A 14,139-nucleotide genomic window follows, 5' to 3' on the forward strand; every position below is an offset into this window, starting at 1 on the left:
TATCTCGTAGGGACTAAAGCTAGAGGTTCCCCCAGACCATAATTATCGGACATTTCTAATCAAGCGATATCTCTAACGCGCATTTCTCCCTGCAGGGCTGCGCTTCAATTGTCTTAATTGCTTTTCCCTTTTGAGTACGCCGCGTAGTTCTAAATCAAGCCCCTTGCATGCCGAGGGTCTGATCACTCAGTTTGCAAAATGTACTTTGCACCACTTCCACTGATGCCAAATGCTTGTGGGTTCAGTGAACAGCTCTGGGAGGCCCTTTTAATCTTGAATGAACCCTGACCCCAGTATAGGCGCAGACGTAAGGATGTGACCTGCTCAGTTTTTCAAGGTAATGGTGGACAGCTTTAGGTAGTAGAAGACGTAGAGAAAACTTCAGTAGGTCTTTTCGATGTTAAAAAGGGTATAGGCAACCCTTAGTATCGGGATATAAGAGAAGGTTGATCCATTAATTGCCGGCTCCCATGGTTAAAAAAGCACATAACGTCAAAGGCAAAATGGAAGGCATTCTTCTACCCCGTGTCTTTCCCTCTTTAGATCGAAGTGGTCTATTGATTCATTGGTCTGTCTGGTAATTTCCTCCTAGAATAGGTTTGTTTGTTTAATATTAAATTGAGAGTGGTTCTCCCCTCGTCGCTAGTTATGGGGGGATATTTTACGCTATCCAGATGTTATAGTTCCCTCTGCTCTGTCTCCAGCAAGGTCTCGCCACAAACAACTTTATATACAACGAAAGAGTAAAACCTTTTGTTAAAATATAGTTTCCAATTAACCTTAATAATAAAGTTTTTCATCGCCCTCCATAGTGACCTCATTTTGTCAAATTTAAGGGGTCATGATCTATAAAAAGGACATCGCGACCTTGTTGGCAGTCAAGTGGACTCAAAAGCTTCGCCTCCCCCTTTTTGTCAGAATTCAGGTCTCGTAGTACTGTACTTGTCTACTTTTCGAGAAAGTTTCCGGACTATTCTATTGTTTGACTTCCCCTAGTAACCCTTTTTCGTGAAAAATCCATAATATTAAAGAGTTGTTAACTCGGAGTGCTCGACTAGTGGCGGAACTCCTCTTACAGTAGCGTTAGACGCCCAAGTATTGACCGTTGGTCAGAAAGCTATAGGGGTACTGGTATTACGGAATCAGAATGACGTAAGTAGGCCTATCGGTTTGGCTGAAGAGCCTTTGAATTGGATATCCGCGTGAAACTGGACTTAACTTCGCATGATTCTACTTTGTTAGCGCGAATTCTTTTAATTTGAACACTTTTTTTATCCAATCAACTTCAAGTTGAAACTTTGCACAAAATACGAAGTTTAGATGCTAATATTATATTTTCACGTCAGAACTTTCTTGAAACCTCTTTAAAACAGGACAATAAATCTGTCATGATTTGAAATTTAAGTATTAGGCCAAATGCTAAAATGAGAATTTTGCACTTGTTTCGAACTGCATTAATTGCTCTCCTTATTTGAGCGTGGGAATGCGAGTCAGTCACTTCCGTGTACTCCCATTTCGTGTCTATAGGGATGAGTATCTCGTGTTACAATTGAGAGTAAGCTATATCAATTGGCAACAGTACAGGATCAATTTTATACTTTTAATTGTACTAGCAGGTGCAAGTGAGACGCTAAAGCAAACCATCCAAGAAATTACAATAATTAAGGAATATCGTGGGTACGCTATAATTAAATGCGAGTGAACCTTGAATGGTTGTAAGTTACATTAAGGCTTCTGAATTCTTTATGGTTTGTAAAGGAAGCCAAATGGAAGGGGTTAGCGGCGGAAAGATTTAAGCTTGTAGTTCTACACCATTATGAAAATCGGACATCCTTTCGATACACAACCAACCCGCCCTTGTAGTTTTCTGGAACTGCGGGTAATGTCACCTTGCAAGCCATAACTGCCTGCCTGCCCCCTTCTATACTCGTAATCTCCACCCCACATATATATGGCGCGTGACTCAAAACGGTGGGGTCTCCAAACGAAGAATTATCCTATGTCCAGCGTTACCAAGGTAACGGCGTCTCAACAACAAAGATACCCCCCCCCCTTCAAACCCCCTCATCCTTATATGTTATCAAGTATTTTTCTAATACCATAGGGGGAAAGGGGACAAAAATAAAACTTTTAGGAGTAAATATACGTCTACCAAGCGTTTAGCGAACAGCGTATGAAAACCCGAGTTTGTCCGGAAGTGGACTTTCTTCCCAATATGGGGTTGGCGTTGTCGACAAGACACCCTCTAGCTCGGACAAATTGCGCCTTTTTAATCTACTTTAAAAGCTGACCTATTATTCCCGTTCGAGGGGAGAGCTAGTACGCACGCGTGCATAATCTCTTTAATACCGAGAAAATTATTAGAGTGACCGGTCGCTGTGTCCGTTCCGTGAGCCGGCAAGGAACTTAGTGTATTACGACATTGGTCAGTTAGCGGTAAGTAAGGGTTACTTTTACGCGAAGCTTTGGAGCGGAAAGCGGTCAGCCGGAACCCAAAACGTCTTGTACGAGAAAACGGACATTAAAAAAAAAGAGGACAAATTATGACCTGTGGATTAAAAACCTTGATAGACCTTGCTACGAGAGGCACTTAAGCGGAAAGGATCTACTTCAGTATTATGATACTCTCGACTAATTTTGACAGGTGAGGATTTTTCACTCATGCTCTATTGGTTACAGACAACCTTTAACCCCGTCGTAGTTAGAAACCTCAATTGAACCAGGTTTAAAATATAGGCCTAGCATGTTAGAAAATAACGATGACAAGTGTTTAGAAGCTGAAACCTTATAGTCTGGGCCATAGAAGAAAGCACATGTTCGGTTGTATTCCCTTTTACACAGTGGGAACACTATTCAACAAAAGACAACGCAATAAAATTTTAAAACGGTCGATCTATCACAAATAATGTGAATGTCAAACAAGATTAATTTTAAATTGTCAACAAAGAGGTTTAAAATGTTGTTATAAAAATTTAATTTTAATGAATATTTAAGGGGTCTTTAACCTCTGGTTATGGTAATTTCTTGTAATAGTTTGAACTAAGAAAAGCCACTGTAATCGGCTGTTTTATCCAACATTGCTTTCGCTTTATTCAAATCTCGAATCGATTGACACGAGTAAGGCGGACGCCATTAAAATGTTTTTCTTATTTACTCGAATACGATAGTAGAGTTTACAGGTACAAAATGTTAATGTCAAAGTTCCTTCGACTCCACAGGTGCTTCATATACCGAATTTAAACAGATAGAGCGGGTGTATCGTGAAATGTAATTATCAGATCTTTTACCACTGCAAATTGTGGGTTATTTGAAAACTTTTGAATTAAGACAAAATTTGTTTAATCTTCTAATCGCCATGAATTTATTCTAAATTCAGAAGCGTATGACATTATTTAACTACAATTAAAGTTAATGATGTGGTGATTAATTTGGCCTATTTAGGAGCAAGGTGGATGTTAGAAAACGTTGGAGCTTATCACCTTTTGCGAATCGTACATTTGTTGTTTTTCTCTTGCCAATATTTGAAATGAAATCCATTTTTATACGCGTCAGGAAGTGGTCCCTAGATAAATCCAAGTAAATATCCTGGTTATCTCTTTTAGTTTTTGGGATCGAGCCTTAGAGGACGGACTAAAGCGAAAGGTTAATGTTTTCTGAGAAGAAATTGTTTGTTTCTTCAAGATATTGGAAACGTTGGCTTCTGCTCTGCGAAAATAACATCGACGTTTTTTTTCGCGATAAGTTACTCTTCGATATAATGTTAGCAAATGTCGATTAGTTGAAGTAAAAACTATCAAAGTAATGGCAAGGGGTGCAGCTATAAAATTATTCCCGATAGAGGAACAGACGGTCTATTAATTATGCTTGCGAGGCATTATCGTAAATCCGTTCTGGCTATCATCGAATGCATTTTGCCTAAATTGCCAGAACAAACGTTTAGTATCGTGTTTTTACAGGAAAAAATGAGAATTTTTGGATCCCGATTAAAATGCTTAGAATGCTCTTCGATAACCATTATACAGTAAAGTAGAATCCAGTCCTAAATTTTTTTATAAAGGAAAAAGTTCTACGAGAAAGTATAGCGTTTTAAGATCGGATTCCATTATAATAGCTATCCCTTCCTGCGCGTGGCACAGATCAAAGTTTTCTTCAAGAAATGTACTTCTATTGTTCGTGAATTATTGAGATAGTTTCCTCGCACGGTCAACGATATATATATATCTGCTTTTCCTTCAAATTTGTTTGCACTGTCCAAGAAGCGGACGAAAAACTAACAGAACGGAAAAATTACGACCTAAAACTATTTCGGTAATGTAAGAAATATTTATCTTTTACAAGGGAAAGCTTTCTTCAAGCTGCTAGGGAGCGTTTTTATGTTCGCTAGTAAATTACAAAAAACTATTTCGTGTGTACCTATATGGCTCCCTTTCTGGAAAGCGATGATAGCTTGACTAGTTGGCGTTTCGCCCTAAATGATTATATTTAAAGCCACAATTTTCGTGGAAAAATGCAACTTAAAATTCAGGTTGTGTACCTTAAAGTACATAGCCGTCTACGTTTGGACATGGACGCCCCCGCCAATGTGGGTCACACTGACGAGGTCGTAATTTCTCTTATATCCCTCAATTTCTCCCTAATTGTATTGGGCGAATGCGGGCTTTTATCTCTCTAATGAAGCGTTGCCAGAATTAGGAGGTCACCGAAATATACCCTAGATTTGTATAGTTTGGAGATTTATACGATGAATGTTCCTGTATTGTAATTATTTCTCGAAAATGTATTTTACGACGACTACTATATTTAAAGATATGGGCGTTTTTGTAAATTGAACTAAGCTTTTAAGCTCCCTGAAGTAATGACTATGATGGTCAAGAGGCGGAACCTGACCATGGTCCAAATATACACCCGAAAGGCTAACAATTTTGTTTCTCATTTTCATGATAAATGAATAATTTCGCGCAAAATCTGCGAAACGTTTAGAATAATTGGGTGATCTTGCCAGGGTCAAGTGGGATTTCAAAAAATATAGGGAAAAGTGGTAGATAGGGAATTTAATCGCCACTGGCTTTAATTATTAAAAATAAGACCACCGTTTGTGGAATTTGGGGCAATTGAATGACTGAAAGCAAGAACTGATAAACTATTTGATAACTCAGAGATTGAACTGGGTTGTAGTGACGTGATCACAGATTTTTCTCAACTAAAGTATGTTCCTTCATATCAACTTCCATGAGTTTTTCTAATTAAGAGCTTCAGTGCAATTTGGGTCTCTTTAAGGGTCCTCGACAAGAATGTGATTATTCAGGTTTCATGACGACATTAATCAGAGAAGGAATGAGTTTTACTTTGAAGGTGACGGGGTCAAGACACGGGATAAACGGCACCAATAGGGTAGGATCGCCGACACGTGTCGTATTCCCTCAAACTTTGTCACCCAGTTATTCAGACGTGCTCAGATCTTCTATAAGTACTTGCTGAAGTACTATACTTCTTTCCTTTATGATAAAAATATTCTCAAGATATTTTAACTTTTATCAAAATTAGACAAGAAAAAAACACCACAATATGTTTACTCTATAAAACAATAAATCAACCATATGCTATTTTTTATTTAACCTATCGCGTATGATATATATAATTCGGGCATGGGGCTAATTTGTCATCAGACGAGCAGACTTTGTTGAGAGGCGGGGCACCGAGGTGAAAAGAAGAAACAACAATAAGCAAATATGGCTAGCGAGCGTTTCCGTTTAGCGCTTTTGTTGGCTCTCACCTTTGTTTTTGTAAGTAAATATCGTTTTTTCTATCCAATCTGGAAAGAACCATTGTCGAGCAAAATGTCAAGATAAATTGATCCAGCTCTAGCTAGGAATTTCGATCCTTTTAACGATATTGCGTAATAGAGTTCTTTATAATGGTTCTTTCCAGTATACTACCCGTATAGTATTTTATGTAGAGTATGTTAAAATAAGTATTATTCCCTCAAAGGTCAACTGTCAAAGTGATCCATCGACCGATAAAGGACCCATCAAGAAAATATGGGATTTTTTCACTGGTGTCAACGAAAGCGGAGAAGTTACATCCGACTCTCGAATTTTGGATGAAGATGACGTATTCAAGGACGACTTTGACGTTGCTACCGAATCGGACGGAAAGGAAGTTGGAACCTCGACCAAGGAGACGGACGAATCGGGTTTTCCCACATTGGTTCCAGCTTCGTTGGACACTGAAAAGTTGGACCTTGAATCCAGTTCCCTTCCAACCTCGACCGGGGAATCGGCTTTTTCTACACCGGTACTGGCTTCGATGGACACTAACAAGTTGGACCAAGTCACTTCTCTTCCAATCTCGAATGAAACCGAGAAACCGGATGCTCCAGTCGTTCAGGATGATGAGTTGGTCGAATTCAACGCCACCAATCGTGCACCACGTCGTTTCGAATTCGCGACTTCCACTAATACTCCTGTCAATGATACTGTCTTTGAAATCAACAAGCCAACTGTTAAACCTCCCGGTGGAGGCGCATCAAACATTGAAGGCATGAAGCAACTCGCGGCTATTGTTGCCATGTACTTCATGATTAATTACGTCAGTTGCTGATACTTTTAAACAATTACCAAGTTTGTTAAACACGTCATTGATAATAATTAACTACCCAAGTTAATAATTGTTGAATTGTTTGATAGATACATAAATGTATACTTACTTTTACGCGTTATACATTAAATCTGCAAAATAAATGTTGTTTTTAAAACGATTTAAATACGTAAGACGAGTTTATTGAACCTTGTTGGCTTAGCCGGACATCGATTTAACGTTATGGTAGCGTTTTACTATTACATGCACGAGTCATTCAACTTGCTCAAAAAATCATACTTTATTGATTGGGTAGGCAGGTAGATATTTTACCCGTCGGTGTGCGAAAACCCTCAGCTATTAGTGGAAGTTTAGCTTTTAGACTTGGGGTTGATCGTAACGTATACGATCCATGTCATCTAATCACGCGCATTCCTTTCTATAGGATAAACCATGAAACGAAAGTTCGTGGTGCGGCTAGTGGAATCTTTACTGATCTTTTTTGAAATTTTATCTGTAGCCGCGGGTAAGTGTCACATATTGTAAAGTTCGTGTTTCTCACGAGAGTAATTTTAAATATCTAAACTATAGGTGTTGCCCCGAACATCGACTATTCCAACAACATGAGGGTATTAAGGCTTCCCAAGAGTACAAAGAATGGTAATATCAGAATATTTGACGTTGAATCCCGATTACATCGTGATCTACCCACCTTAATTTTCGATTTGGTATTGTAGGAACTATCGTCTACCGTTTGAAAGGATCTGACCCCGACCCCGAAATATTGACCTTCGGAGTTGAGGGGGAAGAGGCCAATAATCTCTTGCTAATTAAAGCAGCCAGCTTCACTGAAGCGGACGTAATACTTAAATCGAGTCTCGAGGTCGTTACGCGTTTTTAGCCCCTCTCTTTTGCGGTGCACGAAAATCAATACAGTGCCCTAGCTCCCTTTCTATATGGACTTTAATAAGTTCAACCAGGATGTTTTGCTTTTCTTTTTTTTTCAGAAAGAGAAGTACTTTTTTACTCTGTACGTGACCGACGGAAAAGAGGTGATTATCGAATCAAAGTTACTTAGTTGAAAAACGTGTGCTCGTCACTTTTTATTCTATATAAATTTCAAGGACTTTTCGTATCTCTTTAGATCACCAGGACAGACGCCAGTATTGTTGTTACGAACCCGGAATCCGTGCCTTCGCCCTTTCTCGATGTACCTCCCGTCATCATAGTACCTGAAGTAAATGACTAAATTTGACTTAGAATGAAGTTTTCTTGAACTATTTTTTTTTCGTTAAGCTTAATTTTTGCTGTTTCTAGAACACTCCAACTAACGCTTCCATCGGGTTCATATTGGCTAAAGAAATGGATGATAGTAACCTGGCTGTCACGTTTGAGATTAAAGTAAGGGTTGTATATTGTGGACCTTTGAAACCACTCGTCTAACGAAGGTTTTTTTTTCTTTGATAGGGTTCTGATTCGTTTGCCATTCGCTACGTCTTTGGACCCCGTGGAACGAGTAAAGCGGAAATTTTGTTGGTTAAACCCGTGGACTATGAAAGGAAGAATGTTTATCCCTTGACGATATTGGCCATGGTATGAAAATGTGGCGAATACATAGAAATCGTTTTAATTAACTTTGTGAATGTTATTTAAAATTAGAACGCTTGGAAAAATGAGACAGTGGACACTAGGAACGTCGCGACTGCTTCTGTGGTAGTTGTGGTGTCCGATGTTCAAGATGAAGCTCCACAGTTCACATCCATACCATTAGTGGTTCAATTATCTGAAAGTCAAAAACCCGAAGACTTGATCTTCAAGGTCAAAGCTGAAGACTTTGATTTTGGAAATCCGAGGAATATAACCTACCAGATTGTTCAAAGTAAGTTTCTGTGACTTAAATGGTTTCTGCTAATTAATACATACCAATTTCTTTGATAAATCAAGACAAACCGTGGTCAAGCTACTTCAGAATTGAACCAAATTCTGGCGAAGTTTATCTAGTTAGATCAGTCACTATGTTGCGAGATCAATTTTCGGATTCAATGCCCATTTTGCTTACTATCAAAGCAAGGGAAATTGGTCCATCTTTGGGGTTTCCAGCTATGGAAGTTTCGGGCGAAGTAGCGATAGTCGTGATCAACACCGAAAATCACGCGCCCCAATTCGAGGCACCCGTTTTTCGTGGAACTATTCCGGAGAACAGTCCCTTGATGACGACAGTAACGTGGGAAGAAGGAACCGTACCCAAAGTCAAGGACCCCGATCAAGGATCCAACGGAACTTTCCTTCTCCTTTTAGACGATGTACATGGAGCGTTTGATGTCACGCCATCGAAGGCTAATGGGGAAGCCATGTTTTACATCGTGGTCAAGTACCCCAGTTTTTTAGACTACGACGTGAGCGAAAAGGAACCAATTTCTCTACAAGTAAGATTCATTGTCCAAAGATTTACACGGGTTAAACCTTTGTATATGTATGGTATTATTTTAGATTGTAGCCAAGGAAGTGAACACACCTCAGCGTTTTTCCGCCACAGCAATTATTCGTATTAAGGTCACGGATGTCAACGATAACGTGCCCCAGTTCACGCAATCGCGATACGAAGCTAGTATCCCGGAGAAGGTCAAAGCTGGAACGCCAGTCATAACGATCAAGGCTACCGATAAAGATAGTGGTCTTTATGGTGATATCTCCTATAGACTACGGGGAACAATGGCTGGAAAGTAATTACACTTTGACGTCACGTAGTTGCGTGGTACTGATATTAACCTAACTATTCTAGTTTTAATATTGATTCGGCAACGGGGGAAGTAACAGTTCTAACAGACGAGGGTTTCGATCGTGAGAAAGCCTCCGAATATGTACTAACCGTGGAAGCCAGGGACGAAAGGGGATTGGGTAACTTCAACGACACTCAACTCGTTATCAGTCTACTGGACACAAACGATAATAAGCCTATTTTTACCCAACCTCGTTATGACGCTGTGTTGCAATCAGATTGTCAGTCTTTCTATGACCAACTCGTCATCCGGGTATGATAAAACATTCGAAGTTTATGAGACTTTCGAAGTACCGAGAAAGGCTTACTGTTTTGTCTAACATTCCCCTATTTCTAATTACATTGAGAAAAATTAGTTTAACTACAAGCAATACCGTTTGTTACTTCGAAAGATTAACTTCTAACAAAACTATTTCTAATAACGTACAAACTTAGGCTTACGATGCGGATGAAAGTGGACCCAATAGTAACGTCTCGTACGAAATAATTAATGGGAACTACCAAGAGAAATTCTTAATACATAATCAAACTGGAGTAATAACGTTAAGGGAGCCAATAACTAAAACGCCTGGTACGAATGGAATACCAGGAATTCCTCCCATAACTATGACCGTTCGAGCGCACGATCAAGGAATTCCCGTTCAATACGCTTCTGTCAAAGTTCACATACACGGAGAGGTGACTTAAAATCAATTCAGTCTCGTTCGCTTAGACGATACAAATAACCCAATGGATTTCCTGCAGGAATATCTGAACCGTACCATCAACTTTATTGTTCCGTTCGAGGAAGAATATGTCAAGGACAGGATAGTTCCCATTGGCAAAGGGCTATCGGAATTAACTGGATCACCAACCAATATTCTATCCGTCACTAAATTCAATTCTAGTGAAGAAAAGTAAGCCAAATTAAAAGAACTGTTGGGGATGTTGGTATTGGTAACACTTAACAGTAAAGAGAGATGTCCTTTTTTTACCGGTTGCCAGTTACTCTAAATTAGAAAGATCTTGGCATATTTAATAATTCTAAAATCGGGATTTTAGATCTATGGTTCAAGCATGGATTGCCTATCCATTAACTACCACCGTTAATTTGATCGACGTAGACAACTTTCTCAGGTATTTATAAATGTACTTGAAAATAAATATGGTTTTAACGTAATGTTTTATCGAACAGTCGTATGCTACGCAAGGAATCTCAGTTGGAAAGAGAAGAAGAAACGCGTCGAGTACCAGTAGCCAAATACGCTACAGTCTTTTGGATTCTCATTGTATTGGTCATACTAATCATTATAGCAATCATATGTTGTTGTTGCTATTTTTGTTGCGTCAGACTTGTTGGGTAAATGGAATTTATGTTCCTATGAATAAGATGGAAACTCACTCACCATAGTATTCATAGTGTGTTGCGTTAAGTTAGGTTAGGTTAAGGTTTGTTTAGGGTTAGATTTAGTTAGGTTCTATTCAATGGAGTGTGAGGTTGCCCACTGTTTGAATAAATTAGTCTTCATGTATTGTTTCATTTTGCAGAAACAAATTAAAGAAGGAAATATCCAAAGTAACTCCCCAGGAGAAAATTATAATCCTCAAGGATCAGGACGGAAAGTAAGATATAATAAGTTCAAAGAATTTTGATTTTTGTTGAAGTACTTTCGATTAATTTAGTGAATCCATGAAAAATGCCTGGGATGATGATAACGAAACGTGGGTTAACAGCAACGGCCGTCTGCTGAAAAAGAACCAACATTCCTTCACTCCTGGAGTAGAGACGCTAAGGAAAGAAATCGATTCTCATCGGGATGGAAGAATCAGTCCTAGGTCGTTGCAAACCAGGGAACCACTTCGCATTGACGACCGTCCCATGTATGCCGGCGCTAACCTCCGCATAGAACCCCGTTACGATAGAGGGGGTGCCCAATCAGTGGAAACGGAGTATGTACTTCAAGAAGGTCGCAAAAGCGATGGGAGACAAGTACAGGGCGGGTACATCGTAGTAAGGCGGAACATGGATGACTATAAACGAAGGGACCTCAGGGAACGCGAGCAGGATAATGGTATTGAACCCAAACGCACAGAGATAATGTACATACGAAGTCCCCCGAAAGAAAGCCGATACGATCGGCCCTATAACGAAGAGTTTTTACCCAGAAGCGTAAGCGAAACTGATTTGTATCAAAGCAGACAAAAAGCGAACCGTGAATACGAGGCCGAACAAAGAAGTCATTCCCTGAATTCGCATTTTCAGAAAGGAAAACCCACCGTTGTGCAACCTAATGTACAACCAAATAGTTTGCGTTTTTCACGTCATCATAATGAAGCGCCTTACGTCGGTTCTTACCGGGACCAACGAGGCAATGAAATGCCAAGAAACGCAATCCAATCATTAAACCCGAGTGTAATTGGTTCAGATTATCCGAGAGACAATAGATGGAATGGTCCTATGTACCACTCGGACGAACACAATAGTTACCAACGACAAAACGGTACCCGTAATTCTAATATGGTTACTACTTTAGGTAATGACCCCACCAGAGTATCTCCCGTGGCCTTCGATAGGCCAGAGGGAAAATTTTCTTCGCAGCAAAATATGAATGAGGCCGGATTACGCTTGATGCCGGCTGGACACGGTGGCCAGTTCGCGATTGGACAGACTCGAGTCTACCCTGATCAGCGTAAAGGCTATCCCAACGACCCTAACCGTGAATATCCCCGGGATTACCCCAATAACCCCGCCAACGTCCGGGGTAATTATCCAGGAAACGCGCCCAGAGAATATCAGAGCAATGTTAATAGGGATTATCCGACACAACAGGAGTATTACCCCAACGAAAGTAACCGAGATTACGTCAACAATCAAAGCGAAAGATATCCTAGACATCCTGACTACCCAAATGATCAAAACGCTAGACCCCCTGACCCTAGAAACTACCAAAGCAACGAAATGTTAAAAAATCAGTACAACCAAAACAAATCTGGGTCCATTGCCACTCCGTCTAATCCAAGTCCAGGACAAGATTTGAGACGCAGTTACTCGAACCATGAATCGGAAAGGGAATATATAGACGCTGTTCGGTATAATAACATAGATTACCCCAGTAGTATCGTACCGCCTGTTCAAAATGGGCATCCATCTGTAAATACACATGTCACTCATCCCTTAAATGCCATTAGAGAACAAACTTCAAGCGCCAGACGAAATGACAGTAGGTCGCGGGAGTCCTTACACCCTAGCGCGAGAAGAAATGGCCGCAATCAGCAAGAGTCTTTAAACCTTAGTGCAAGGAGAAATGGCCGCAATCAGCAAGAGTCTTTAAACCTTAGTGCAAGGAGAAATGACCACAATCCCCAAGAGCCTTTACACCCAAGTGCAAGGATAAATGACCACAATCCCCAAGAGCCTTTACACCCAAGTGCAAGGATAAATGACCACAATCCGCAAGAGCCTTTACACCCAAGTGCAAGGATAAATGACCACAATCCCCAAGAGCCTTTACACCCAAGTGCAAGGATAAATGACCACAATCCCCAAGAGCCTTTACACCCAAGTGCAAGGAGAAATGGCCACAATCCGCAAGAGTCTTTACACCCTAGCACCAGGAGAGACCATAGAATATCAGCGGACGTTTCCCACCTTTCCCATGATCATAGTCAGTTAGTGCTAAAAGAAAACTCCATTAATAACGTGAGGTCAAACCCAAACGAAAACTCCATTAATAACGTAAGGACAAACCCAAACGAAAACTCCATTAATAGCCTAAGGGCAAGCTCGAACGAATTAAGAGCGTCACAACGGGATATAAAGAGCGGGCAACGAACTCCAGTAAGTTCGGAGGTCAGTCATGGCCCTAGTACTCCGGTAATACAGAACCAACCTGTAGGAAGGAGCCCGGAAGCCCCATCCCATAATAGTACACCAAAAGAGAGATACACCACGCCTTTAGACCATATCGAACAGTTCTTAGCACCGTCGATTATGAGTTCGAGAACTAGTCCAATTTTTGATACGGGTCATGTTTTGGACCCTGCAGGCAAAAATCTTTGCGACGAGTCCAAACTAGAGAAAAGGGCCATTATCGAGAATAGGGACGGTCACGTCTTTATTATCGAGACTGACCGACCTATTCCGGAGAATGATACCACCACCACTAACGATGAGGATAGTGATTCGGGTATAGGGGGTCATAGTTTGAAACTAAAGAAGGGAAGTTACCTAGAAAAGAAATCAGTATTTACCATCGCCTACGATGGCATGCAAACCCAAAAATTAAAATCATCTGAGGGTAGGCATATCTCGCCCTAAAATCCAAATTTCTTGTTTTGTAATAATATATATTGGTGTTTGTTACATTTATAGATCATGTAAATTTTATAAAGCAATGTTTCGAAAACCAAAAATAATTTTAAAGATATTAAAAATTGTAAAATTATTCAGGATTTTGTAATTTTTTAAATTTAAACATTTTATTTGTTCTCCGTGCGCATGCTCAATCGTTTTTATTCATTGCCGCTTTTTTGACCTACACCGTGAGTCACCATATAGCGATTTCCACTGACTGCTCGCGGAGCGCTCCCATGGAGCCATATAAATGGGAGAAGTAGTTCTCGGCTTCGTTAAAGACTGTTTTTGCTAAATCAGGGTCTCCTATATTTATTGCTCCATGGGAGCGCTCCGAGAGCAGTCAGTGGAATTCGCTAATAGTCTCTATGGAGTCACTACGTCTTCATTTAGTGTCGAGAGTCAACGTGCTTAAAGCACGCGTGCATTTTCTGAATTCTTTTACGAAATT

At 40.1% G+C, this 14,139-nt stretch overlaps 2 protein-coding genes across 2 annotated transcripts; both read left to right on the plus strand.

Moving 5' to 3' along the window:
• Positions 1 to 822: 822 nt before the first annotated feature.
• Positions 823 to 13,776, plus strand: LOC149609995 (uncharacterized). Its single transcript, XM_089859856.1, has 19 exons — positions 823 to 2,644; positions 7,022 to 7,102; positions 7,168 to 7,236; positions 7,314 to 7,459; positions 7,584 to 7,628; positions 7,721 to 7,813; positions 7,894 to 7,977; positions 8,044 to 8,169; positions 8,236 to 8,455; positions 8,521 to 9,002; positions 9,067 to 9,299; positions 9,359 to 9,608; positions 9,791 to 10,033; positions 10,100 to 10,251; positions 10,397 to 10,471; positions 10,530 to 10,694; positions 10,883 to 10,957; positions 11,018 to 11,504; positions 11,598 to 13,776. Exons 2-19 carry the CDS (start codon positions 7,030 to 7,032, stop codon positions 13,650 to 13,652), a joined length of 5,073 nt encoding a protein of 1,690 aa, XP_089715982.1. The 5' UTR covers positions 823 to 2,644; positions 7,022 to 7,029; the 3' UTR covers positions 13,653 to 13,776.
• On the plus strand, positions 5,535 to 6,763 carry LOC149609996 (uncharacterized). Its single transcript, XM_089859939.1, has 2 exons — positions 5,535 to 5,783; positions 5,989 to 6,763. Exons 1-2 carry the CDS (start codon positions 5,730 to 5,732, stop codon positions 6,598 to 6,600), a joined length of 666 nt encoding a protein of 221 aa, XP_089716065.1. The 5' UTR covers positions 5,535 to 5,729; the 3' UTR covers positions 6,601 to 6,763.
• Positions 13,777 to 14,139: the final 363 nt, after the last annotated feature.

The sequence above is a fragment of the Phalangium opilio genome, unplaced genomic scaffold (genome assembly GCF_054372755.1).
Source record: "Phalangium opilio isolate 3A_F unplaced genomic scaffold, DU_Popi_V2 ptg000344l_1, whole genome shotgun sequence".
Lineage (NCBI taxonomy): Eukaryota > Metazoa > Arthropoda > Arachnida > Opiliones > Phalangiidae > Phalangium > Phalangium opilio.

What these genes read in the sequence shown, in the direction of transcription:
- LOC149609995 (XM_089859856.1), top strand. Translation starts at nt 7,030, where the DNA reads ATGAAACGAAAGTTCGTGGTGCGGCTAGTGGAATCTTTACTGATCTTT. An exon ending in TACTTAAATCGAGTCTCGAG is followed by an intron (nt 7,460 to 7,583) that starts GTCGTTACGCGT and finishes TTTTTTTTTCAG; the next exon opens with AAAGAGAAGTACTTTTTTAC. An exon ending in CCGTCATCATAGTACCTGAA is followed by an intron (nt 7,814 to 7,893) that starts GTAAATGACTAA and finishes TGCTGTTTCTAG; the next exon opens with AACACTCCAACTAACGCTTC.
- LOC149609996 (XM_089859939.1), top strand. Translation starts at nt 5,730, where the DNA reads ATGGCTAGCGAGCGTTTCCGTTTAGCGCTTTTGTTGGCTCTCACCTTT. An exon ending in TGGCTCTCACCTTTGTTTTT is followed by an intron (nt 5,784 to 5,988) that starts GTAAGTAAATAT and finishes ATTCCCTCAAAG; the next exon opens with GTCAACTGTCAAAGTGATCC.